Source organism: Sardina pilchardus, chromosome 18 (assembly GCF_963854185.1).
Source record: "Sardina pilchardus chromosome 18, fSarPil1.1, whole genome shotgun sequence".
NCBI lineage: Eukaryota > Metazoa > Chordata > Actinopteri > Clupeiformes > Clupeidae > Sardina > Sardina pilchardus.
This window is the reverse complement of record NC_085011.1, coordinates 9384512-9412011: the sequence shown is the minus strand read 5'-3', so window position 1 is coordinate 9412011 and position 27500 is coordinate 9384512. Positions and strand designations below refer to the sequence as shown.

Genomic DNA, 27500 nt, shown 5'->3' with positions numbered 1-27500 from the left:
TCAGCATCTTTTTTTTTTCCTGCCCGTTCAATTACTGGCGGGCCAAGTCCTAGCCACCATCCAGCTATTACTAATCTTCAGCCACCCGTGTGTCTGTGTGTGTGTGTGTGTCTGTGTGTGTGTCTGTGTGTGTGTGTGTGTGTGTGTGTGTGTGTGTGTGTGTGTGTCTGTGTGTCTCTGTGTCTGTGTGTGGAGAGAGGGAGAGTCAGAGAAAAAAAGAGAGAGAGAGGGAGAGAGAAATGCATGAGAGTCGGTATCCGGTGACACAATTAAGCATTGTGGCTGTTGAGAGTGATTTGCCTTCCACTCTGAGCCCGAGTCATTGAGATGAAAGGGGGGGGGGACGTCTGCGGGCTCCCTGCTGCTTGGGCCAGTGCAGCACTTCCAGGCTCGAGGTGTCTTGCGTGCCGAACAAATGAGCCTTTTGTACTGACACCTTCCCTGCTGCGTGGTGAAGTGAGCTATGCTGTTTGTTGGTGTGTATGCTCTTTTTTTTGTGTTATTATTTATGTGTAAACAAACTTTTTGGAGATGTTGTTGTGTCTGTTTACCCATGGTCTGTTTGTTTTGGCTTTTTTGGGAGCGGTCTCCAAACGAGCTCCTTCATCAGGCACCACTGGTCTGAGCCGGCAGGTGCGAGCTCGTTTATCACCTGAGGCATGGCCAGAACAAGAGAGAGAGAGAGAGAGAGAGAGAGAGAGAGAGAGAGAGAGAGAATGCGAGGGAGAGAAGTGAGAGAGAGAGAGATGGAGAGAGAGAGGGAGAGAGAGGGATGTGGCGAGAGAAAGTGGCCTCTGGGGGGAAGGATTGAGTGCCTGTTCTTTTGCTCTCTCTCTTCCTCTGGTCTCTCCCTGTCTCTTGCCCTATCTCATTTGCCCATCCCTGAGACCAGCCTGTTGTGATGGTGCCCATGTCTGAGCCCCGGCTCCCAATCACCTCAACATGCTCTCCTGATCCATCTCTCTCTCTCTCTCTCTCTCTCTCTCTCTCTCTCTCTCTCTCTCTCTCTCTCTCTCTCTCTCCCTCTCCCCCCATCACTGCACCCATCCGTCCCCTTTAGCCCAATGAGATGAAGCTTTATTAGCATGACCATGACGTTGTACAGTACCGCCAAAGCATTTGGGTCAAATACATCAGAAAAGGTGGGGGGCGGGGGCACAAATGCACTGTGTCAGGAAGTGTATCTCTGTTTCTACTGTGTTTAGGTCACAGTAGTGGCACAGTCTTGTGTCTTTAGGCAGCCATCTTTGTCTGTGCCTTCCCACTCCTATGGCCAGGCTGTGTTTGCGAGTCTGTACATTCCTATGGCCAGGCTGTGTTTGCGAGTCTGTACATTCCTATGGCCAGGCTGTGTTTGCGAGTCTGTACATTGTCAGTGTGGTTCTCAGGTTTTGATCTTGAATGTGTGTCAGTTGGGGTGCTAGCTTATACGTGTAGTCTCTGTTTAAGACCAAATAGAATTGCATTTGACTTTGATTCTCTCTCTGTCTCTCTCTCTCTATCTCTCTCTCTCTTTCTCTCTCTCTCTCTCTATCACACCTGCCGCCCGGAATTCGTCTGCCTCATTCGATGGTCTCTGGACGTGCTGCTGCATGCACGTTTCTCTCCGATTGTCCATTCTGCGGACGTCGCAGGCGAGCAGCTTCTATTTCACAAGAGCCCATTCCGTGAAGAGCCCCGCAGATCTCGAGATCTCGGTCTCGACTCGGCTCATCCCATATCGATGTCAGCAGCAGTTTTTTTTTTTATGCTGCTCTGTTTGTAAACGGCACCAAAGAGTTCTCTGCGTCATATTAACCATGGCCATATTGAGATTATTTTACCGTTGCCGTATAGTTTTGAGACAGGGCAAGGTCGGTGTGTATTGATTGTCCGGCGGTGTCTGGCTCTCAGACTGAATATTGCATGTGTATGACACATGAACTTCCCTCGTTTATTTCCAACATTATACATAAGTGAGCAAGCAGATCCCTCTGTGCTATGACTTTTCACCATTGCAGGGCTTTCTCCTTCATGCGTCAGAGGGTTGGGAGGTGAAGACACTACTCTAACCTTCAGCGTTAACTGAAGGCTGTTCCAGCCAGGAAGAAAGTGTGTGTGTGTGTGTGTGTGTCTGTGTGTGTGTGTGTGTGTGTGTGTGTGTGTGTGTGTGTGTGTGTGTGTATGCATCTCTGTGCGTGTGTGTGAGTGTGTTTGTGTACGTGTGTGTCTTTATGTCTGTGTGTATTTGTGAGAACAGAGTTGATGAAATACACAGACTGTGCCTTGAAAAAAAAAGAAGCCATTCCCCTGTTTGGAATAATAAAAAAAAGCCCAGACTGCCTGTTTTAGCCCTACCTGGCTTTGTCAGCGCACATCAAATGAAACAATGGGGAATAATGAACTGTCTCCTCCTCCCCGACTCTGAGAGAGAAACTGTAGTTCACCCCTTTTTGCAGCTCCAATTATTAGCACACTTTCAGCTTTCTTCTCCGGCGCTTCTCTGCCATGGCGTAGTGCTGACAATGTAGCCCACGTACCGTACCGCACGGGACCCAGAGGACCGGGGCAGAGAAGAGCAGAGGATTGTGGGAATGTGGGTGGCTGACAGCTCAAGGGTACGGCATAAATATGCCATATGAACATGGAGAGGGACTCAGGGGCTGGGGGGTTGTGTGTGTGTGTGTGTGTGTGTGTGTTTTTTTTTGGGGGGGGGGGGGGTTGGGTTAGTAGCTGAAACCTTTCTTTCCCCCGGAGTCATGACTGTGACTCAGTGTGGAGAGACTTCATGCCCAAACACCTGTGTTTCCACCTCATCCTGCTCCTCATGACTGTAGTCTGGTACAGTCATAGGCTGACATACTGATGATGGGGGAAAAAAATGAAAAGAGATGCAAAGGTTTGATGTCAAAGCGCACATCAATCTTTTTTATTTCTTTATGAGTCAGTGTTGTTCACATCATGGCAGAAACATTGCTGCTGCTGCCGCTGCTGACTGTACAGTCGGAGCCACCGGCTCACAGGAAGCACTGTGAGGAGTTCATGAATAAATTGTGGCGGTAGGGTGGCCAGATGCTGGGGAGAAATGGTGGATATGTTGCATTTGGTGAACGAAACACACACACACACAAACCCACACACACACACACACACACACACACACACACACACACACACACACACACACACACACACACACACACACACACACACACACACACACACACACACACACACACACACACACAACCAACATCTTTGCTCTCTCTTGCTGGCAGCAGTTGCCAATGCAGATGGATGACCGGGATCTTCCCACGATTCCCCATTTTATCACCATTTAAATAAGCGTCATCTGTCACGGACGGAGAAGCGGTCAATGAAATATTTATGAAAGGCTTTATACAACCCCGAGTGAATGGAATACAATGATATGAAAAAGTAATATTGAGACCCTAGTGTGCTTCAAGTGAGATTTACCCCCTGCCTTCTCTCACATTTTCTCTCTCTCTCTCTCTTCCCCCTCTCTCTCCCTCTCTTTCTCTCTCTCTCTCTCTCTCTCTCTTTCTCTCTCTCTCTCCCTCTCCCCCCCTCTCTCTCTCTCTCCCCCCCTCTCTCTCTCCCTCTCTCTCTCCCTCTCTCTCTCCCTCTCTTTCTCTCTCTCTCTCTCTCCCCCCTCTCTCTCTCTCTCTCTCTCTCTCTCTCTCTCTCTCTCCCTCTCCCCCCCTCTCTCTCTCTCCCCCCCCCTCTCTCTCCCCCCCCCCCTCTCTCTCTCTCTCTCTCTCTCTCTCTCTCTCCCTCCCTCTCTCTCTGACCCCTCCACAGAGGCCACGGTCCTGAGCTACGACGGCAGCAAGTTCATGAAGATCCAGCTGCCGGTGGCCATGCACACGGAGGCGGAGGACGTGTCGCTGCGCTTCCGCTCCCAGCGCGCCTACGGGCTGCTGATGGCCACCACCTCGCGCGACTCCGGCGACACCCTGCGGCTGGAGCTCAACACGGGCCGCATCCGGCTCACCGTCAACCTAGGTACCGCGCCGGTGCACCGCCGGCCCACATGTGTACACACACACACACACTGACACGCACGCTCAGTCTCACTTACCGCCATCACATCCTGAGGTGCAGGTCACACACACACACACACACACACACACACATAGTTAGCCTGAAGCCAACACCAGAGCATCCGTTTGTCATAATATATGCAAGCACACATTCACAGACTACTAGAAATATAGTTAACCTTATGCATGAGATATCTGACCTCCACTTACTTTGGTCAGAACATTTTTAGTCACCGTGTAGTAAAGTATATCGAAGGCACACAGATTCCTCACATAGTGTTAAACACACATAAAAAAGTAATATAAAGTTAAACACCAATGCAAGGCACCTAAAGTTGAACATTGGAGACAATTTGCTCTGTCCAAACACGACTGCACCTCAAGCTGAGCCCACACCCACCGCTCCAGCTCCGACTCTGTTTGCACTGATCTAGAGGGGGATGGTGTAGCCGAGCCCTTCAATGCCCTGAAGTCTGCGACTCTTCGCTCACTGCCAGACGAGCACGCCGTTGCCCTTTACCCCACGGGGAATGCTCTCGCTCACTCGCTCGTTCGCTCTCTCTCTCTATCTCTCTCTCTCCCTCTCTCCCTCTCTCTCTCTCTCTCTTTGCCTCGTTCGGCTCTCCGCGACCTCCGGCCCCAACCTACGCAAGTGTCCCACTACTTCCCTGAAGTTTTTGCTTTTCGGATATTTCTTACTCTTATTTCTTATTCTTACCCCCCCCCCCACTTGAGTTCTGCTTCTTCCCATCCACGCATCACAGTGCTATAACCACTTGTCCCTTCAGACACCCAACCCTCCCTTTTAGCTCCTCCGGGTCGAGCAGCTCCTGCTGGCTTGCGCAAAGGCCCAGGATCAAGTTTGCTGCTCCGCTCCTGTTCCAGACAGAGTCCCCCCCCGTCGCTGTCCCTTGTTCTCCTGCTATCTGCCCAAATGGGTCAGACGGCGGTCCCTAAAGAGCACAGCACTTACTGGGAAGCAAACCCCGACTGCTGCTCGTGTACTATGCACAAGGCCCCCGACAATTAAAGTTAGCCATGGATGGAGAGAGGGAAGAAATAGGAGCGACGCGGCGTTATAAATATTTATCAGGGGATGAAATGCATTTCTACATCCTTTCAGCTGTGCCTGTGATTTTGTTCAGATTACTGTAGTAGAGGTAAAGGAGGTAAGGAAGAAAGTGTGTGTGTGTGTGTGTGTGTGTGTGTGTGTGTGTGTGTGTGTGTGTGTGTGTGTGTGTGTGTGTGTGTGTGTGTGTGTGTGTGTGTGTATATGCCTGTATGTCTGTGTGCGTGTGTGTGTCTGTGTGTGTGTGTGTGTGTGTGTGTGTGTGTGCATTTATGCAGTTTTATACAGCGTTTCCTGACTAGCAAGTATCCTCTCCTATCCTCCTTTTTAATTTGGTTTGAAGATAAAGCAAGTCCTCAAAATAAACGTATTAAACCGTGTGTTCAAAAGCAGGGGTTAGACTTAACTTCTGTCTGCGGTGAACTGCTGGCACAGTCACATATGCCACTCAAGATGCCAGATAACCAAGGTAACCGTCGATGTCTGCCGGCGATAAGCTCAAATTCTCAATTCAGTTTTATTTTCCAGAGGAACCGTTTTTTCCCCCTATTGTCCAGTTATTATTCCACCTCTTCGTATCCACCCCTCCTCAGTTGATGCCCCTGTTCCTCTTCCCCACCGATCCCCCAAAGCAGAGCATTCCCAGTAAGGGCGGGTCACTGTGGTCTTTGGCTGTCTGCGACCACTTTTCTGCTGTGGTTGACGGCGCACGGCAGGTGGGCCACATGGGAAGGGATGCTGGGTCAAGCCATTGTTCCAAAGCTTCACAGCACCAGTCAGGGTCACACACACACACACACACACACACACAAACACACACACACACAAACACACACAATCTCAGGACAGCATATGCTTGCCCTTTGATTTGTTTGGTTTTCATTGCTCAAGGGGCAGCACGCACACCCTTATCAATGATTCAAGTTTAGAGACTTCAACTGTGGATGATGTATCACTGTTTTCTGGTTGCATCAGCTCAAGGCTAATGTGGAATATAAAAGTTACTATCCAATCTTTGCAATTCTTATTGAAGCAGTAGTGCCACCAACATCAGCCTCCATCTACATTTGGGCTGTCTTTCCAAAAATACATATTGGTTTCATTTCACTGATAAAGCAATAACATACACAAATTGGCTGTTGTGTGGAATAGAATGGCCACTGCTTATTACAAAACAACAGTTATAATGGTTCAACGTGTGGTGCTGTGATAAGCGTTCCACCAAATGTGCCATGCGTGCGGCGAGAGGACACTGTCTCCCACTGTGAGAGTAATTTAGTCAACACTTTCAAATTTCGTCAGATGTGAAATCCTCTCTCTCACGAGCGCTAAGACAGTCCAGGCATGGCGTATTTGAGTGAGTTCTTAAGAGTTGCCCAGTCCGACAGACCCAGCATGCCTGCCAAGTGGCCCAGCTTGTCCAAGTCCAAGCCTTCATGCTCTCTCAGTCCACATGTCACTTGCCCAGATTACTCGAAAACAAATCAGAGACACTCGCTCACTCCTAGAAAAAAGCGTATGTGGAATGCAAATGGTCATCACAGTTGTTATATGCTACAATAAGCTCAGCCAAGACAAAAGCTGTAATTTTGTATAATTAATCTCCCCTGTGATGGAAATTTTAAGTCTACCGACTCAATCTACCCACCACAGAGTCTTATTGGCTCAAAAATACTGTCCAGCCCCATGTATCTTACATCTCACTCAAACTGCCCTTCTAATCCCACAGATCAGTAACAGCACACACACACACACACACACACACACACACACACACACACACACACACACACACACACACACACCTAGCATCTACTGTACCTCTAGCCTAGGTGTTAGCAGCGCAGCCTGGCTCTTTGTAGTGAGTCGGGGTGCGTTATCTCTGCCCCCGGCCCCCAGAGCGGCTGCCTTGCCAGGGGTAGTGGAGGCTGAAGGAGAGGAGAGTGGAGGGGGGGCATGGAGGGGAGCATGAAGGCGGGGAGGTGGAGGTCGTGTGCTCGTCCCCAGAGGGGTGGGCTGTGTGCTGTTATGGATGTCTGCAGCTGTAACCTTGAAGGCTGAATTTTACATCTCATCTATTCTTCCCTATCTAGACTGTGACAGGATTAACTGTACCACCAGTAAGTGAATGTTCACATTTTTCTTCTTCTTCTCTTTCTTCTCACTCTCTCTCTCTTTCTCTACTGTCTCTACTCTCTCTCTTCTCTCTATTGTTGTTGATTTGCCACTGAAATGAAGGTTGATGCTCTTCAAATGACATGTGATATGATGTTTTGAGTTTTTGTTTTGGTTCATTTATTAATTTGTTCATTTTGTTTTTAACTTTTACTGATGAGGTTTATAGTGAGGTTATTGTAATTATAAATCGCTCTCTGAATCACATCATTCATAATGATGTACATTTACAGTACATACAGTACAATGTAAAAACGCACTACTGTAGTTCAGTTTGCCGTTTCTGTGGCAAAAAAACCTCTTTAGGAATTATTACAGAAATCAATGTGTTGGTTCAAGCTCAGTTTTGTCCCCACAAACGGTCTTGGGTGTACAGTAGGTGTCCCATCACGCTTCAGCAATATACCATAGAGTCTGTGGATATAGAGGCCTATCAGTAGCCTGACGACGTCATACTCAATTCTTATCAGAATAAGAGTCTGAAACTGCTCCATTCAGCTGCGATTATGGGGCGTGATTCAACCGATACAGTGCGGGGGGGATAGCTCTGCACTCATTGGATAGACCAAACCAAACAGAACAAGTTATTGGCTGTCAGTATCTGCAAAATCTAAGACAGAAATATGTAGCAGGGTAGGCTATGGAAAACATCCTCCTTCGTTTTTAAAAATAATTCCTTCAAACTGTATGCAATGAACAGCTGGGGAAGTGTGTCGTTAACCCAAGGAGCAAACAAACATTTTTAAACAAACGGGAACAACATCACCCAAACATGCTGTTTTAAAGGGATAGTTCGGATTTTAAGACACAAAGTTATATGGGTTCCCTGTCAGCAACGTTGTGCATCAGCACTGACTTACCCCCCGACAGCGTCCTGTGAGCCGAGATCCAGCCGGTTTTTGATCGTTTTTGATGCCGGACTATTTTCTTCAGCAAGTTTCTGGGGTCACGAAAGTAAAGTGTTTTTCTTCTCAAAACCATATGCGTTCAACACAGTGATATATTTGCACCACAAAAACGTTGTCCAGCTGTCAGTAGCGCGCAGTGATAGGAATCACGAAAAATAATTAAGTGATAACGAGGTTTGAATTTTTCCTGGACAACGTTTTTGTGGTGCAAATATATCACTCTTTTGAACGCATATGGTTTTGAGAGGAAAAACACTTTACTTTCGTGACCCCAGAAACTTGCCGGACTACTTTCTTCAGCATCAAAAACCGGCTGGATCTCGGCTCACAGGACGCTGTTGCGGGGTAAGTCAGTGCTGATGCACAACGTTGCTGACGGGTAACCCATATAACTTCTTGTCTTAAAACCCGAACTATCCCTTTAACTGGGTGAAAGTGAAACTGAAGTTTTCCCACATATCCTCATTGGTCTAAGTGTTCAGAAATAGTTGTGCGAATCCGTGATAAAACCTCCGTTTCAATAGCTAAGATAAACGAAAGGCCAAACTGCATGAACAAATTATGCATTCATAGCCATAGCGTTTCTGTTGCAATCAAAATCAACCTAAGCGAACATGGTCTCACAGCCAACTCGTTGAACGAGGACACATGCAGCCGTGAACGTCACTGCTGTTCATATGTCAATCATCACGTAAAGCCCGCCCTGTGAAATGTGATTGGTCCGAGCCGAAGTGTATCTCGAATAGTAGCAGCTGAACGGAGCAGTGCCAGACCGAAGTTCCCTGCAGAAAAAGAATGGAGGCGGGGCTAAACTTCGGTCTGGCATCCAGGCTAGCCTATCAGCACTTAGCTGCGTGTTTTGATTTGAGTTCAGAGACTTTCTCCACCCGAGCTGCCCTCGCGTGGACTGTGGGCCAGCCCCGCGCCAGAGCCGTATCGAAGTCGTCCGCTATCAGGTTAATGACAAGTCCCGATGTTAGCCCTAACTGACGATCCGTCACGCCCCGGAGTTTATAATTAACAAACCTTGACGTCCCCCGAAATCAAACAGAATGATGTCAAAGGCACGCTTCAGAAACAGAGGTGTTTTAGCCACGCACGATTTCGCCCTCCCCCTGACGTCCCCCTCCCCTCCCCGCCCCTCCCTGACCCCCTCCGCCGCGCCCCTCTCCTCCTTCTCCCCCCCTCGTTCAGTCCTCGGTGGCGCCGCGCGGAAATTGATGAGGCTTTTCGCGACTCGGAGAAATACGGAGTGTGATTTTATTATTCCCATTAACCTGTCTGCTCGAGCAGCAACGGGCATGGGATAGAAGAGAGGAGAGCAGGGGGAGAAGAGAGGAGAAGAGGAGAGCAGAGAAATGATGAGCAGAAGAGAGGCTGGGAGAAAGGAGAGAAAAGGGATGGTGGTGGCGGGTGGAGGGGGGGCGGGGGGACGGGGGGGGGCAGACAATCAAATCACCTTTTTCACCCCTGACCAGTTTGCATGCCTGCACTAGAGAGGCGTGTAGAGAGGAGGGTGAAGAAAACAGGCTGAACGAATACAGGAGAGAATGAGAAAAGAGGAGAGGTGATGAAATGGGGGAAAAAGGAAGAGCCAGATGCCAGGTAACCAGAAGAGGGCAAAAGAGAAATCATTCGTGTGTGTGTGTGTGTGTCTGTGTGTGTCTGTCTGTGTGTCTGTGTGTCTGTGTGTCTGTGTGTGGCTGTGGAGCTGTTCCACTGGGTTGCACAACGGTATTTGGGAACAAAAGCTCTCTCTTCAGCATCCATGATTTATTATACAGATGAATAAGTGATGGCTGCTCAGAGGTCACTCATGATTCACTCTGTTTTTCAATGAGTGACGCACCAATTAGAGCCGCAAACATGCATGCATCTCTGTTCAATTTTCTGCATAATTTACCCTTTTCACTTGTTTTCTTCCTCATATCTTTTTCCTCTGAGCGTCTTTCTTTTTTTCTTTTTTTCCTTCTTTCTTTCTTTCTTTCTTTCTTCCGTTCTTTCTTTCAGTCTTTCTTTCTTTCTCTCTCCTTGTTCACAATAAAACAGCTGTGGAATATTCGACGCTTAGTCACCAAACCTGTTCCGGCGAATTCTAAGTTGTCCTTTAATTGACGCCAGATTTATCAACCAGATTAGTTAAACCAGATGCTGCACAGAGTGTGCACGGAGAAATCGACAATCGTTTGGCGAAGGTGTCATTTCTTAGGGACAAAGAGCTGAACGAAATTTGATGAATGTTTATCCAAATTGTACACCTTTTCCACAGTCTGCTTAGAAAAATGGAGAGAAGGCTTTGCTGCTTATCAATTCACATCAACTCACATTATCCCATTTGGAATAGGCACGGGGGACACTTGTGGACAGATGGCTTGAGATAAAATGTACATAAACAAATACACACACATACAGACACACACACACACACACACACGCACAGACACACGCACACACACACACACACACACACACACACACACACACGCACACACACGCACACACGCACACACACACACACACACACACATACACACACATACACTTAAACAGCAAAGGACTGATTTTGTGGTAAAATGGTTCAATTTTAATGGTAGACTTGAGCACCCTGTTGCCCTACGGTATTTTGAGTAGTAAACACGAGGTGTTCATCACGGTGCTGTCTTGTGAAACAGTGCTATTTTTAAAGGCAGTAGGCACCAGAGCTTTGCAACACATTTGCAGCACAGATTCTTTTTATTGGGAATTTATACCAGAGAATGCATGCCAGGTACAGGAAGAATGGAAAGAAGAGAGAAAGACTGTTTCCCCTCTGGGGAAATTTTGTATCTTTCATCTTCTTCACGAACATTATTCTGTCACCTAGCTCCAAAATGACACCACAATTCATGGGCTGATAGTCCATCATTTAGCCCAATGCAAATTCTCTGATTCAATCTTAAACATTGAGCTTGCAGCACTCTGTGGGATTTTTTTTATGACAACCCTTTTGTTTCACATTCAGTTTCAGTACATTAACACAAAAGGAAAATGCTGTCTTAATTCCTTAAATTCCTTAAAGCCAGTGCTTCATTTAGAAAAAAAGAAAAAGTTTTGGCCTCTGTGTTTTGCAGACCTTAATTAATTTACTTTGTCAGGCTGTGCAATCCTGGTCAGCTGGGCAGGAGAGAAATCGCTGCACTGACTTAAAGAGCACATCACTGTCAATTAGGGCCCTGGGATCCCTGGGGCGTCCCCTGTGCTGCCTGAAGAAAACACTGCCACTTCGACTTAAACACTGTTAACAAGCAGAGTGACAACATTTCTAAAAATATATACTGTGGATGGATGGCTGCTTGTATTCCATTTCTCTCTCTCTCTCTCCCACTGTGTGTGCATGCATTTATTTATCAATGTGGTTGTGACATCTTGCCGTCCAAGGGCTTGACACTCTTAAAGGTTCCTCTTCATATGTTACTAACTATGATATTCATGTAACACCCAACACTCACAAGTGCAGACACTCACACTGGCACTTTACATACAAACACAGGCACACAAAAGCAATTGTTTATGCAGCGTGTTTAAAGCAGAAGAAAAAGAAGACCCAAGGCATCAAGGCTTGGCTTGTAAGGCTTGTACTGTACGTCTTAGCCCTTACAACAGAGAGGTCAGGTCAAGCTATTTATTAATACCTGATTGGACTAGAGACTTTCATCAGTGGCAGTATCCCAGGATAGCCCCACTGGGTCTCCTCCATCCAGCACAGCCATTTGTAATCGCTCCACATTTTGCATCAAATTGTCTGAGGCGAACATTCTAGTTATTCAAAGTGAGAGACCAGCTATTCCATAATGTCACACTTGAACAGTTATTTATTGGGAAAGTGGAGTAGGATAAATGTTCAGATTGACATGTAATGTGAGGACAAGTGATACAAATCATTGTGCACATAAAGCCTTTCATTCAAGTTGGCTGTTGTCACATTTCCGTTGCTTGGCAACAGTAGATGCCAAGATTATCGATTGTAACTGAACGTACGAAAATCTAGATAAATAACAGAAAACACAATTTGATGTCTTTAAGCTCCACCTGATGTTGTAAGTGGAACTGTTGTACTGTATAAAAGCAAAAAGGTAAAGGATATACCCACGGCTGTGGTTACCTCCGGCAGAACCACAGCCATATTATCCTTGTACCAACATTACTCTCACTCCTGCCATATTGTATTGCTCTTCTCATTTAGTGCGATGCTACAGTATAGAGGGGGGGAAAAGCATAGCCATGACTAGATATGTAATTGTAAAATAATGTGGAATATACATTTGGCATTTAGATATATAAGTTAATGCTACTGGCAAAAGGTAAAAAGACAGAGGTTTTTTTTGTTTATTTGTTTATTTTTAAAACTAGAACAGCACACACACAGTTGAGTTTCCAACCAGTCTTGTGCATCTGTGGCTAAAGCACTGTATGAGTATTTCATCTGCTGGTGGTTCCACTCTAAGGTCAGACCTTCATTTCATCTCCGTCCCATCGCTCTCGGGTGAGTCAGAGTGTGATGGCAATGCTCACATGATGACCTAGCAAAGAGCCCATTATGACCTCATATGGTCACCTAGCAAGTGGCCATTATTACTTCATAATCACATCTCATCCTTGCTCGGTTGAAGATGAAGATACTCTGCCGTGCCTCTGCTGGGTCTGGCAATAAGCAAGTGGCTATGAAAGAAGCAGGGAGAAATCAATCACAACATATAGTTCTACCAGCCCTGGAGGTGGATGACCTGAAGTAATTATGTGGCAGAACACTTCCCGCCAAGCCAAGGCCTTATCTCTAGCAGAAAAGAATGCATTTCAAAAGACTCCCAACCATAATGTCCTCCCTTTTTATTTAGTTTTTTTCAGCAGACAGTTTTGAGGCCAGAATCCCAAATGGAGTTCACATGGCCTCTCATGTAGAAGGAGTCCATTTTATTATCTAGGTGGCCTTTTTATTTTTTTAATTTTTTTTTAAAAAATCCCCGGGCACATATTTGGTCCTTAAGCAGCCCACTTGTTTATTGCTTACCAAGCAAATGCGAGCCTCTGAGATTGTGCGCGTATCCCGGCGACTCAGGGATTTGCATACGTATGGCATTTGCTCTTGGAAATGACAGAGGCGAGAGGCGAAAGTAAATAGCTGCGGATGCACTTCACTGGAGTGAACTTGGCCCTCTATGAACCGCCCGTGTGAGACGTTAAAGGCCCCCGCCAGACACACTGCCAAAAGAGGCTGACAGCTTTTGTCCTGGGTTTTATTTATTTTGTCATCGTTCTGCGACACTTTTGACACACATAAACAACAACAAGAACAAGAACGACGGCAAAATATGCTAGAGAGGCTGATGTGTGTCTTTCTGCTGTCGTGTTCTACTGTCTCGGCACTCGTCTACTGTCTTTCACGTTTTTGGACGCTTTTTTTTCCGTCTTTTTTCCCTTTTGGTGTGTCCTTCTCTCCAGCTTTGATTCTCTTTCTTTTTAATACCTTTCCTTATCACAGCTGCCTCCCGTGTCCCTTTCTTATGCCTGTACTTTCTTTTTGGGCCTCTTCCTGTCTTTCTTGGCTTCTGTTCTTGTCTTTCCATCGTTCTTGGTATTTCTCCTCTCAACATCCTCTCTCTCAGGGGATTCCGTTCCTTTTATCACTCTCTCTCTCCATCTCTCCCTCCGTCTCTCGCTCTGTCTCTCTCTTCATCTCTCCCTCCATTTTTCTCTCTCCATCTCTCCTCCCGTCTCTCTCTCTGTCTCCCTCTTCATCTCTCCCTCTGTTTCTCTCTCCATCTCTCCCTCTCTCTCTCTCTGTCTCCCTCTTCATCTCTCCCTCCGTCTTTCTCTCTCCACCTCTCCCGCCATCTCTCTCTCTCTCTCTCTCTCTCTCTCCGTTGTTCCCTTGTGTGGAGGTGCTATTTGTTTTCTGCCAGATGGAACGGGATCATTTGCGCGTCTGCGTGCGTCGGGAGTCATTGATTCAGTGTTTCGTGTGGGCTTGATGCGTCTCCGCTCTCTGGCACTTTGATGTGATGTGGCATGTTTCTGTGGCACTGCCACTGCCTACGACGCAATCATGGCGGTTCAGTGGCTCCACTCACGTTGGTTGAGTTGATATCGCTGACAGGAGACGTCATGAGCCTTGACATGTGTCTCCGTGATACTTAGCAAATGAGTCAGCCAAGAATCGCAATATAGGAACCGAAATATGAATATTAATCAAGTAGACACACAAAGCTGGGGACGTGCGATGCTAATTATGGGATGGCACGGCTGGTGCAGGGCTGGTGCAAACCTGCTAGCACTCCAGTACTGTGACAGTTGAGAGTACAAAGTGCACCCACAGTGACAAACTCCCACAGAGAGAGAGAGATAGAGAGACTGAGAGAGGAAGAGAGAGAGAGAGAGAGAGGGAGAGAGAGAGAGAATACAATGAGAAAGAAAACAAAGCCGGATCTTGACACCCTTATCCTCCTCGTGTTACAATGGAGACAAAGTTGCTGTCCTGAGTGGTGTTTAGCAGCGACTGCTCCCCTTCGTGGGCGTCTTTCCCTCTCTCTCTCTCCCTTCCTCTCCCTCCCTCTCTCTCTCTCCCTCTCTCTCTCTCTCTCTCTCTCCCTCTCTCTCTCTCTCCTCCTGTGTGGGGGGTGTCCCCCCGGGGGAGCTGTAAATGGCTTTTCATGTCAGGTTCACGGCCCCGGGGCCCCGTTTCGTTCCTGTCTCATTTTCTGCGCTGCTGCGCTCTGATGGAGGGGCCAGACTCCCGCTCTCTCCAGGACACACACACACACACTCACACACACACAGATGTACGCATGCACTCACACACACACACCGTGACATCACCGCTGCCCAATCCACAGACATTCACGCCCACACAGACACACAGACACACACTCAACCCAGCATCGTCGCTGTCTGCTTGTCTGCCCGATGAGATCATGGTAGACACACACACACACATGCAAACACACACACGCACACACACGCACATATGCACAAATACACACACACATACGCACAAATGCAAAGTCGTCATTACAGTTTTAGCTATTAATTATTAACTATTCAAAGGCTGTAAAAATAGTCTGAAAGGTCCGTAGAGTGTCATACATGATTGATGGTTATCGTCAACAGTATTGCTGAGAAATACTGACATTAAAAGCCATTCATAGGAGTGCTTGTGTGGTTGTGTTTAAGAGCCTGTGATTGTGAAAGACCTCCTTCACCAGAGACCACTAGTAAAAGGGTGAGAAAGGAAAATCTGCTGTATGAAGCCTTCTGTGTTTGTTTTGTTTTGTTTTTTTCCCCCTGTTGTTTGTGTGAACTACTGAGCAGGCAGGCAAGCTTTAGACTGACAGGAAAACATTGACTGAAATTGCAAGAACCTCCCTCTCCGACCCCCACCCCCAAAAAACAAAATCACAATCCGTATTTGCTCTCCTCTGCCAGTTACGTGACAGACTCATCACCCAACAACTGATGCCTTGCGCTTCGTTTCAGGGAGCAAGTATGTGGCCATGCAGAAGACAAGCCCCCCCCCCCCTCATTTTCAGTCGTGGCGAGAATCGTCATTACTGTTTCAAATATCATTTACAATTCATATGTCTGACAATGAGGAAACACAATGCTTTGCAATTCCCGTGCTATGAATAAGCAATTTGGAGCAATCTATGCAGGCTGCACACAACGATGCTTTCAAAGCCCTCCCTAGTCATGATCCCTGAAAGTCATAGTGGAGATCTGCTGCCATCTAGTGGTACGCTGAATAAAGTTGTCATTAGCATACTTTAGTACTAAGAGCTCATCATAACCACGTAGTGGGCTACTTGTTTTGACATTTACTTCATATATTGTAATATAGAGTGTCAATTATCTGATGCTGTTATGGTAAGTCTTGGTAAGGTGTTGGTCCTATGCCTATCATATATTCTAGTCAAGTCATAATGACACAGAAATGGTGATTAGGTAAGGAATAATGTATTGCCCACTAGTCATTATCGGAAAATGAATCCCGACTTGACAGGGCAAACAGGACCTTGACGCGAAGCGGAGCTATTATCCTTGGGAAATGGTAACGGAATGTGGGAGATGAGCCCGCTTTCTGAGAAGTTATGTCTTTTAATGCATTCTGATTTATGTGTTCATGTTCTCGTCCTGATGGAGATGTTGCTATTGCTGCATTGTAGATAAGGGGTGCTGCTTTAGCAGTAATGATTTACTGCTGGAATGCATTAACTTGCCTCTTTTGTCTTAAACTGCATTCTCTTCTTTTTGTTTCTCTCCAAAATGGCTTGTGTTTAAACTGTCTTTGTGTTTCTCTCTTATGCTAGTCATGTGTGTATGTTTGACTGGATGAGTGTGTGCGTGTGTGTGCTTGTATGCGTGCGTGTGTGCTTGTGTGCGTGCGTGTGCTTGTGTGCGTGCTTGTGTGAGTGCGTATGTGTGTGTATGCCAGTATGTGTGTGTATGTGTTAACCCTTGTTTGGGGTGTTCTGCAGGCAAAGGGCCCGAGACTCTTACGGCCGGTCAGAATCTGAACGATAATGAATGGCACACAGTGCGTGTGATGCGCAGAGGAAAGTCTTTGATGCTGTCAGTGGATGATTTGCCTCCTGCAGAAGGTATCCATTTCATCACCATCATGCCTCTCTCTTTCTGCCTCCCTCTCTCCTTTTCTCTCTCTCTCTGATTCCCCAACTCTTTTTTCACCTTTTCTGCTCTTGAATTTTTCCACCATTTCTCTCTCTGTTCATCCATTTGCTTTATGGTCCTGTTATGTTCACCTTCTCCTCAATTTGTTGCCTCCCTCTCTCTCTCTCTCTCTCTCTCTCTCTCTCTCTCTCTCTCTCTCTTTCTCTCTCTGTCTCTCTCTGTCTCTCTCTGTTTCTCTCTCTCTGTCTCCCTCTCTCTCTCCCTGTCTCTCTCTCTCTTTCTCTTGCTCTCTTTCTCTCTCTCTGTCTTTCTCTCCCTCCTATCTCTGTCAATGGGATTTGGGTTGTAGCCAGCCTAAATAAAGCATCCAGGTAAGGCACAGCCTCCCTAAGGGCCAGCGGTCTAGAGAGAGGACATGTACCACTGGCATAGAAGGCTCTGGTCATTTTACACCTGCAAGAGTGAGATGGCTGTTTTATGTAATGTGGCCATCTTCCTGCCTTTGTAAGTGTGCTGGTGGAAATGGTGTCTGTTGATGGTTGTTAGTGAGAGTGTGCAGCTCTGCATGAAACAGGATGTTGGTTCTGTGTGTGTGTGTGTGTTTGTGTGTGTGTGTGTGTGTGTGTGTGTGTGTGTGTGCGCGTGCATTTGTGTGGACTCTCATTAAACTGCTTCAAATGAAAGCTTTTAGCAGATAGCTTAAAATAATTGGCTCACAACAGGCGTGAAGTAGCCATGGCTGGACAGTTTTAAGGAGTGACACAGTTATCTCTGCGTTTGGGGCGCGAGGAGTAATTAACTTCCTCCTCTGTCCTCTCCCTCCACCCCACTCCACTCCACTCCACTCCACCTCCCTCCACCTCCTTCCTGCACACAAGGCCTCATGGCCGGCCAACACACGCAGCTGGAGTTCCACAACATCGAGACGGGCATCCTGACGGAGAAGCGCTTCGTGGCGCTGCCGCCCTCCAACTTCATCGGGCACCTGCAGAGCCTGCTGTTCAACGGCATGGCCTACATCGACCTGTGCAAGAACGGCGACATCGACTACTGCGAGCTCAACGCCATGATCGGCTTCAAGAACATCATCGCCGACCCCATCACCTTCAAGTCGCGCTCCAGCTACGTGGCGCTGTCCACGCTGCAGGCCTACTACACCATGCACCTCTTCTTCCAGTTCAAGACCACGTCGTCCGACGGCCTCATCCTCTTCAACAGCGGCGACGGCAACGACTTCATCGTGGTGGAGCTGGTCAAGGGGTGAGTGAGGGCACGGACAGGTGCCATGGCACAAAGCTTATGGGACAGCAGTTAGCACTGACACCTGGGACGTCCATTTGTTTTTTTTGTTTTTTTTAATTCTGCTTAAGGATACAAATGGTTACTACTGTACATACTAAAAACCCTTCACCTTTACATTGTCATCATGTGATTTAGGGTGAGCAGTCTACAGAGCAGTAAAGGACACAGACTTTCTAGAACTGATTTCTGAACTCACACATATTGTGATCTTATAATTTGATTTAAGCAACGATAGACACATCAAGTGTTATGTAAAATAAGTCAGTCTACCCAGTCCTCAAATGAGAAAATGGAACACATAAATGAATGAAAAGTGATGGCAGAAAAAATGGAGTGGAGACTTTCTGTGAAGGTCCTGAGTCACTCTGAATGTTCATGAAAATCACATAACTCAATCAGATACTTGTGTGATGAATAGCAGGACATATGGCAAGAATATTCTTAGTGCTGCATACATTCAAACAATATAAGTATGTATGTAAGATGTATGTAAGTTTTACAGAGTGATAACACAAGTGAAAAATCTGGTGAAGTTTTGCTAAAAATCCTTTAGATTCTCAGGCCTTATCCTGATCCCTTAAATAAATGTTTTTTAATCACTATTTGTTTCACAACGCATGAACTTTAAGGTCTGATTCCAGACAATAAACCCAGCCTAATGTTTACACTGCTAGATGCATTGCGAGTGCCGCCCCTGAGCTAGCACACTCAAGGGGATTCGGCACAGCCATTGAGCTGCACTGTAGAGCACAAAGCCATCGGCGCTCCACAGCTAAATAGCTTGATTGTGCCCATCGGTCAGTTTTAGTGGCTCTTACCCGGAGAGAACCAACGATCTGTACCTTAGCCATATGGCCCCAACTGCTTCCCATGCAACATAAAGGGTCTTGCGCTGTCTTTTGGAAAAATTGCTTAACTTCATTGTTGGGAAAGGTGTGAAAAACAGGGTGACTGTGAGTTATGTTCACGTACAATATTTTTTGCTTCGGTAGGTCTGTGTGTGTGTGTGTACAGGGGGCCTGTGTTTTTGTAATATGTGTTCTTGGAATGCCTGAAGGACGGTACCTAATATAAAAAGGAAATGAATCTTGCCGTGTTTTTGATATCCACAATTAAATTAGACTCCAAGGGGAAGAACTGCACTTAACCCATTTTTGTGTAAAGGTATTATGTGGGTGTACTGATTACCTGAAATGAAAATAACCATTTTTTTTTAACAGTGGAAGGTTCTTTTTTTTTCATTTTACCCACCCAGGGCAAACAATTTTTTAAGGCGTGGGTCATAAGCTAATCGCTTTAAAAGACATTAATGCAGCACAGATGATTTAGCCCAAAGGTAATTGGTTGCATTTCATCTGAGGAAAATGGATTCGCCCTGCTCTGTGACATTTGATTGTGTCGCGGTGATCTTTCCAATATTGAAATAGCACGCTGTCCGGATGCCTCTCTTTACCTAATGACGCAGTGGGACTACAACTAGACACGCTTTGCCTTGCCTGACGTTGGGTGGTGTCTGACCAGACTCGACCAGAGTCTAGCTAATCTAGAGTCAGAACCTACGTGTGATCTAGAGTCATAACCTACGTGGATAAATCCCCAACTGCAGCGCTCAATGGTGTTTTTTGCCCCCAACGGCACCTTCCAGGCAGCACAGACTAAAAAGCACTACCTTTACCCTATTCCTAACCCTAACCCCCTCAACCCTCATCCTACCCCTAAACTGAGGGGAGTAGTGCCTTGAAGGCAGCGCTGCCTGGAAGGCACCATTGAGGGCAAATAATACCAAAGACTGGTATTAGTGGGGTAAACACTTAAGCACTTGGAGTCTTTTAGCGGTGTTAGAAACACTGAGTTTATATGTAGGTATTTCACTTGTTGTTAAGTGTATGTATGCTCTCTGCTCTTGTGTCTAGCTATCTGCACTATGTGTCAGACCTGGGTAATGGTGCCCACCTCATCAAGGGAAACTCCAACAAGCCGCTCAACGACAACCACTGGCACAACGTCATGATCTCCCGAGACACCAATAACTTGCACACGGTCAAGATCGACACCAAAATCACCACCCAGACCACCTCTGGGGCCAAGAACCTGGATCTGAAAGGTAACAGAACCTAGCAGGCTATAACTCCAAGCCAAGGGCCAGACCATCCAGATGGTTTGTTTATCAAGCTTTTTGAAAAGGCATTCTGACTAGAAGTCACTGGAGCTGATGTATTTACCCTTCTGGAGTGTAGCACACATCCTTCCAAATGGATGGGCATTAAAGAGAGAAAATAAATCCCCTCTTCCCTTCAGACGTCTCCATGTTTGTCCTGCATCCCTGAAGTGGAAGGCAATTATTCTTGGAGAGCTATCCATAGCAGATTAGGGACTAATCCATTCCATAGTCAGCATCCCTCCCAGTCAAATATGTACATTCCTCTGATAACAGTAACAGTGTACTGGGACTTGAGTGCTACTCATGTGTACTTCCACAAGGGGGCAGTGGTGTTCCGTGCGCGCCAGAGCTGTAGGTCTATGGCTGTGATGCATTCTGATGTTACCAAGACCGAGACTATACTGACACCCTGAGGTTAAGACCAGGGGCACAGGAGAGATATTTGAAGGGACCAGACAATCATAATTTAGATCCACTATTAATTTCCATCTTACAGCTGACATCCTTCTGAGCTACTAGTAAACTGACCATCAGCTCAGCTTACTCTGGTAGCTTTTTTCTAAGTTGTGGTATTGTACCATTGGTATAGCCTATGAGTTGTGTAGTGATAAAACAAAAGTTAGATTGTGTTTGTAGCCTAATTGTAGGACCAGACAAATTATTAAACATTGGTTGGTTAGTTTACTGTAGGTTAGTTTATGTATTACTTACATGTGCAATAGTTACAACACCTTTTGAAATAGATTAAGTCAACTTAGGGTACAAGACAAATATTACTGTAAATACAGCAAGACAATGTAATTGTTTTTTCCTTAAAAATAATGGCTCATTTTGATGACATGATGACTTATAAAAGGCAGATAGATTGATATGAGAGGGCCTTCCTACAATAGTAAATCAATACAATATCATCTTCGTACATGGGCCCCACATCAGCCTCTGAGCCCCATTGCTGCACTGGATAGACTGCGGACAGCTACACCAGCACTCGTCCAGTAGCTCACGTTCACACTGACCCGCGCACCTCAACTGCCCCCTCTGCTCCTCCTCTGGTCTGTCTGCAGGCGACTTGTACGTCGGTGGCGTTGCCAAGGAGATGTACAAGGAGCTGCCCAAGCTGGTCCACGCCAAGGAGGGCTTCCAGGGCTGCCTGGCCTCCGTGGACCTGAACGGACGGCTCCCCGACCTCCTGTCCGACGCCCTGGCCTGCGTGGGCACCATTGAGAGGGGCTGTGAAGGTGAGCTCCATCTGGTGGGGGGGGGGGGGGACTTTTGTGCATGTCTGTCTATAACAGCTGTTACCGAAAGTTTGCAGCTTCACCTGTGAATGGGAGCAGGAAGAGCTGGAAGCATGGGATCTGAAGTCAAATGTCATTGGTGTGCCTTTGTAGTCCTTATAGGACAACACATTTGCCTTGTTTGTCCTTGACATCAAACCTTTAGATGTTGCAGTGGATCTGATTTAGAATTCTATTCATGTGTTTTTTGGACAAAATGATATCTCCACTGTGGGGGAAAAAATAAAGAAAATAGCTTCTGTGCAACACTTTCTGTCTTTCACAATGTGAACCCCCATTGTACTTCTCTATTATAGCAACAGAAACACAAATTGGATGTAAAAAGATGTTACGTACCATTTGCCGGATGCAGTAAAAATGATTAGCTGGGTATTCCATGGCATGCCCTATTTGCTTACTCTTGTCATTATCTGTGTAAGCAACCAGATACAAGGGCTCTTGAGATAAATACATAAATACATAACCATGTGTGCACACACGCACGCTGCACACTCACACACACACACACACACACACACACACACATATACATACATAAATACACACACACTCAAATACACAAAGAAGGACACACACACAGAGAAAGACACACACAGAAACACACACACACACACACACACACACACACACACACACACACACACATGCATTAGCCCCAGTAGCCCAGGGTGTAATGTAACAGCGCTGCAGGCTGTGAGCCTTTGGGGATGCTCAGGAGCTGCCGCTGCTCCTCTATCTCCCCCACTTGCTTTCCAGTTTACCATAATCAGATTACACTAGCGGGATTATTTGTATTGTTAGAGTTATTTCTCAACCCCCCCCCCCCCCCCCCACACACACACACACACACACACACACACCCCTCAACCCCTCCAAACCCCTCCGCTCCCGATAAATGCATGCTCTGTAGAGCCAACTGTTTGCCAGGAGCAAGCCTCGTGAATAATGGATGGCTTTATTTTTTTTGTTGTTGCGTCCACGGAATCCATTTGGCCAGTATAATGTTTACGCCTCATGCAGAAATAAATATTTGATTTAGTCTGTGTTTTTCCTTTTTTCCTCCCCTCACTGCGGGTTAATTTTACACGTCACAGTCAACTCCCCTGCTGCTCTGGCGGTTACACAAGGAGACAGTGCGCAAATCCTCGCATTGGTCTTGTGTCCTCGAGCATTCAGTCGGAGTCCTCTGAGTCATCCGTTTGTTACCGTGGCAAACGTTACGAGCCACGGAGAGTGCAAGTTCTATCTGGGTGCCAATCAAGATATGAAAAGGGGAGGAGGGGTGTGTTTTTGTGTGTGTGTGTCTGTTTGGTTACGTGTGTGTGTGTGTGTGTGTGTGTGTGTGTGTGTGTGTTTATGTGTGTGAATGCACAAGTGTTTTGTTTGATTGTGTTCTGTATGTTATTTGCAAGGTTTCTACCCCACAGGAGGGAAGTCACACATACATGGCCCATGGCGTTACATCACGACTACACGACTACATCTTTCGTCCTCTTTTTTCCAACCTTCTCTCTGTTTGCAACCCTGGCTTTTGCTTTCATCTCCTCTCCCTCTCTATCACCCTCTTCCTCCATCTCTCCCTTTCTCTTGCTTTCTATCTCTCTCTTCTTCTCTCATCTCCCGAGTTCTGTCTGTCTCATCTGTCTCTATGTCTCCTCCAGCCTTTGTGTCTGTGGTATAAATACAGCCGCTAACATTTGAACTGCTTTACTAACATCTGGTGTATTTCTTGCCTTTTCCTTTTTTTGTTGTTTTTTTGCCGACAAAGTTGCATTGATGAAAGCTGACTTGCAAGGTAGATAGCTTTGTTTGTTTGCAATAGAGTCTGACCCCCAACCCTTGTCACCCCCCCACTCCACCCCACCCCACCCCCATCCTTCTTAAACGTCCCTCTGCATCCTCTCCCCCTGTCACCATAGCCATCACCGTAAACCTCACCGTCCAAAGCTCAACGGCGGCTTCGAACGTTCTTCGCCTCATACGGGTTGAGCGCCTCCCCCCCCCCCCCCCCCCCCCTGCCCCACCCACCCCCCCACACACAAGCACACAGCATACCGCGGGTGGCGTGGCTTGTTTCACCGAACGTGGGGCAGATTTGATTGCGGTCTTGCCATCACCTGTGTCATCCGTCTCACTTCAGTTCAGCCATTCAGCGTCACTCAGTGTTAATCACGCTCTCTTTCTTCCTCTCTCTCTCTTCCTCTCTTTCTCTCTTTCTTTATCTCTCTCTCCACACCTGCCATTCTTTGAACGCATGCTTGTTTACATGGCTCATTCTCCCCCCTGTAGGAAATTATATGTGACCAGCTGCATGCTGTCTTTTAAATGGAGATTATGTAAATATATGTGACTATAAAACCAGAGGCTTGATGAATAAACATAAAATAGGATGTAGGTAACTTGCTAACTTGTAAACGATCATTTAAATGGAAATTAAATCAGTTAAACTTTATGTAATAACTTTGTTATAACTAGACTTGAACATAAACTTCATTAATTTATATACATAAACTCTTTTAATGTTTCTACGCATGATGTTACTGCATATGTTTTGCAACCCCACTATGCAGTGATTTAAATACAGAAGCATAATACGATATAATAAACATCTCTAAACTAATGTACTGAGTCTGATGAGTATAGTGATAACTAGGCTACTGCTAAACATGCCTGTTTAAACTCCCAGATACATAAACTATGTAGATATTTTAATTCACGTTCAGTAACCCTTAACAAAGATAATAAACATATTAATATTGTTGATAACGATAAGTCATCATAGTGTTTTTATAAATGTGATACTGTAGCTGTAATGTGGTTTAGGGCAGTCTAATTAGGAGAGTGAGCATCCATACTAACTCCCCCTCATTTCACTGGCATCTCCTCATTGTCAAAGGACAGATGATCGGACGGACTGACAGACTCCTAACTTGTCATAAACAGACTTCTAAACACATTCTCTGCCTTTTGTTCTCTCCCGCTCTCTTTCTCTTTTGCTTTCGTTGTCATGCAACAGACCACACACACACACACACACACACACACCCACATACACACGCACACACACACACACACACACTCACACACGCACACACATCTGCCTTCTCACAAACACACACACACACACACACACACACGCACACATACAGTACACACTAATCTACTTGCGTACTGTACGTAAATGGATGCTTAACACACACATCCCCAAAAACTGTGCTATTGAATCTAATATCTTTCTTTTCCTCTTTCTCTGACTCTCTCTCTCTCTCTCTCTCACTCTCTGCAATCTCACTGACAACGTTTTTTTTTTCCAAAAGGAGATCAAATACTTACCTCTTTCTCTCTTTTAGCCTAATGGTGAGACCTTCCGTATTCTCATTGATTTCTGGACTCTGGGTCAGTGTTTAAAATCAAAACACTCAAGGGTTTATTTCCCCCCTTTGTGTTGGGACTAGTTCCCTCAGACTATAGAGCATACAGTAGGAATAAAACAAATCTAAAAGTGCCATAAAACAATTATAAATGCAGCTTAAACGTTTGTATAACGGTGTTGCTCTAAGAAGTCTTACAGTGTTTAAACTTGAAATCTACATTTGAATGTGTTTTTTCTGTAGTCCCAGAAAAGCTGCATGAGTACACAGTGGTTGTTCTCCCACTATTCTTTACTGTAATGTATGTGTGAATTCTGTTCTCTTTTTGTGTTTGTGTGTGTGTGTGTGTGTGTGTGTGTGTGTGTGTGTGTGAATGAGTGTGTTGTCTGATCCTTTCACGTGCTTTTTTGTTTTCATGAGTGGATGTACTGTAAGATGCCATTATGCTTGAGCTTCACTGGAAGACAATGAAGAGAAACGGAAAGGAGGAAAAAAAGCACACACACAAACAGAACGCCTGCATTTGCTGTGATAGCATGCAAGCTCGGTTAAGCTACTCTGGTATTGGATGTGGCTAAGCTAAAGACACATTACCGTATTACCTTATGTTGTGAACTGCTGGGTAAATGGCCTCCTTGTTTATGTGTATGTTCGCCATACCTGTTTTGTGGTGTATGGACTGGGCCTGTTATTGTTCAACAATGTAAGTGTTTTTGAATCTCCCATCTCTTCTGCTGTCTCATTCAAAGTCACTGGACACAGTCATAAATGAAACGGGCGAACAACTGAGTAAACTCAGCTAACATAAACATAAACAGTCTTTTAAACCCCGAGCCACAGAGCAATATATGCAATGCAAGCCCAATGCAATATACTGTACAAGAGAACAGACATTTGAAGCCAAAGTAAACATATATTTCTGCCACCCTGTTCTATTTCCCTTTTTTTTTTTCCTACCCCTCTCCTTTTCCCTCTCTCCCTCTCTCTCTATCTCCATATCTCTCTTTATCTATCTCTCTCTCTCTCTCTCTCTCTCTCTCTCTCTCTCTCTCTCTCTCTATCTCTCTCTCTCTCTCTCTCTGTCTCTGTCTTTGTCTTTGTCTCTGTCTCTGTCTCTGTCTCTGTCTCTGTCTCTCCTCTCTCTCTCTCTCTCTCTCTCTCTATCTCTATATCTCTCTTTATCTCTCTCTCTCTCTCTCTCTCTCTCTCTCTCTCTCTGTCCCACTGTCCTGTCTGCATGTGCAGGCCCCAGCACCACGTGCCAGGAGGACTCCTGTGCTAACCAGGGCGTGTGTCTCCAGCAGTGGGAGGGCTTCACCTGTGACTGCAGCATGACGTCGTACGGAGGACCACTCTGCAGCGACGGTGAGTCAACGCTCTCTTCTGGCTTTCAGTTCTTTTCACTCGCTCTCTGTCTCTTTCATGCACACATACTGTACACACACATACAGTACACACACACTGTCATGCACACACAGACACACACACACTCACAGGTATAGAAGCATACACACACATACAGTGCATACACACATACAGTACACACACACACACACACACACACAAACACACACACACACATACTGTATGTACATGCACACTCACAGGTATAGAAACATACTTGCATACTCTCTCACACACACACACACACACACACACACACACACACACACACACACACACACACACACACACACACACACACACACACGCACACAGACGCACACACATGGACACACAAACACACCCATTCTCTCTCTCCTTTTCCCTGGAAGTGTGGCTCCACACCAGATGTGTAGTTTCACACACTCCAGACTGTGGGACATTGAGGGAAGTTGTGGAAGTGCTCGCCCTCAGGCAAAACGTCCCAAACCTGTGTTCACTTAAGCTCATGCAAAATCCTGCACCCAGACAATCCAACCCCAAAGCACCTCACAGCATTTGACTGCTGCTCGGTTCATTCAAGCGTGCCGATGTGACACTGATGATTCAGCTTGAAGGATTCAGGCTTCTCACTGCTTAAGTTAAAACTGTAGGCATCTTATATTACAGGGGGAAAAAAAGAAAGACTGAGGTCTACTGAAGTAGTGAGGTGTCAGCTTGCCATCTGCCAGAGTGTGTAAGACCTATCACAGGCAATGATACAAAAATGATGAGACGAAAGAGAAGCTCAAAGTGCTTTGGTGTTTTTGCTCATTTTTTTCTGATGTTTGGGAAAACACACACACACACACACACACACACACACATACTCTTATATACATACACACCATCCCACTCACTCACAAAAATTGAATGAACATGCTGCATTTATCATACTCTATTTCATATTGCTCTGACACTTTACATTTTTGAGTTGAAATATATTTCTGAACTCAAGAATTTGGAACATCGAAAGGTAAGAAAAATCCCCTGTGTGAGACACTGACAAATTTTCAGCTTGTGTGAGATTTGAAGAACTTCTCTCGGTGACCTGTCCGTGCCGAAAGGATGACATTTGACGGTTTGATGT

At 46.0% G+C, this 27500-nt stretch overlaps 1 protein-coding gene across 15 annotated transcripts in view; it reads left to right on the top strand.

Moving 5' to 3' along the window:
• Positions 1-27500, top strand: part of LOC134063546 (neurexin-1a-like) — a 277854-nt gene that overhangs the window by 109235 nt on the left and 141119 nt on the right. For all 15 annotated transcript variants that reach the window (XM_062519113.1, XM_062519112.1, XM_062519108.1 and 12 more), the window contains 7 exons: positions 3802-4005; positions 7206-7232; positions 16703-16825; positions 17735-18116; positions 20072-20262; positions 21384-21557; positions 26234-26353. In XM_062519113.1, the coding sequence (XP_062375097.1) occupies positions 3802-4005; positions 7206-7232; positions 16703-16825; positions 17735-18116; positions 20072-20262; positions 21384-21557; positions 26234-26353 (1221 nt within the window). The remainder of the gene's footprint in view (positions 1-3801; positions 4006-7205; positions 7233-16702; positions 16826-17734; positions 18117-20071; positions 20263-21383; positions 21558-26233; positions 26354-27500) is intronic.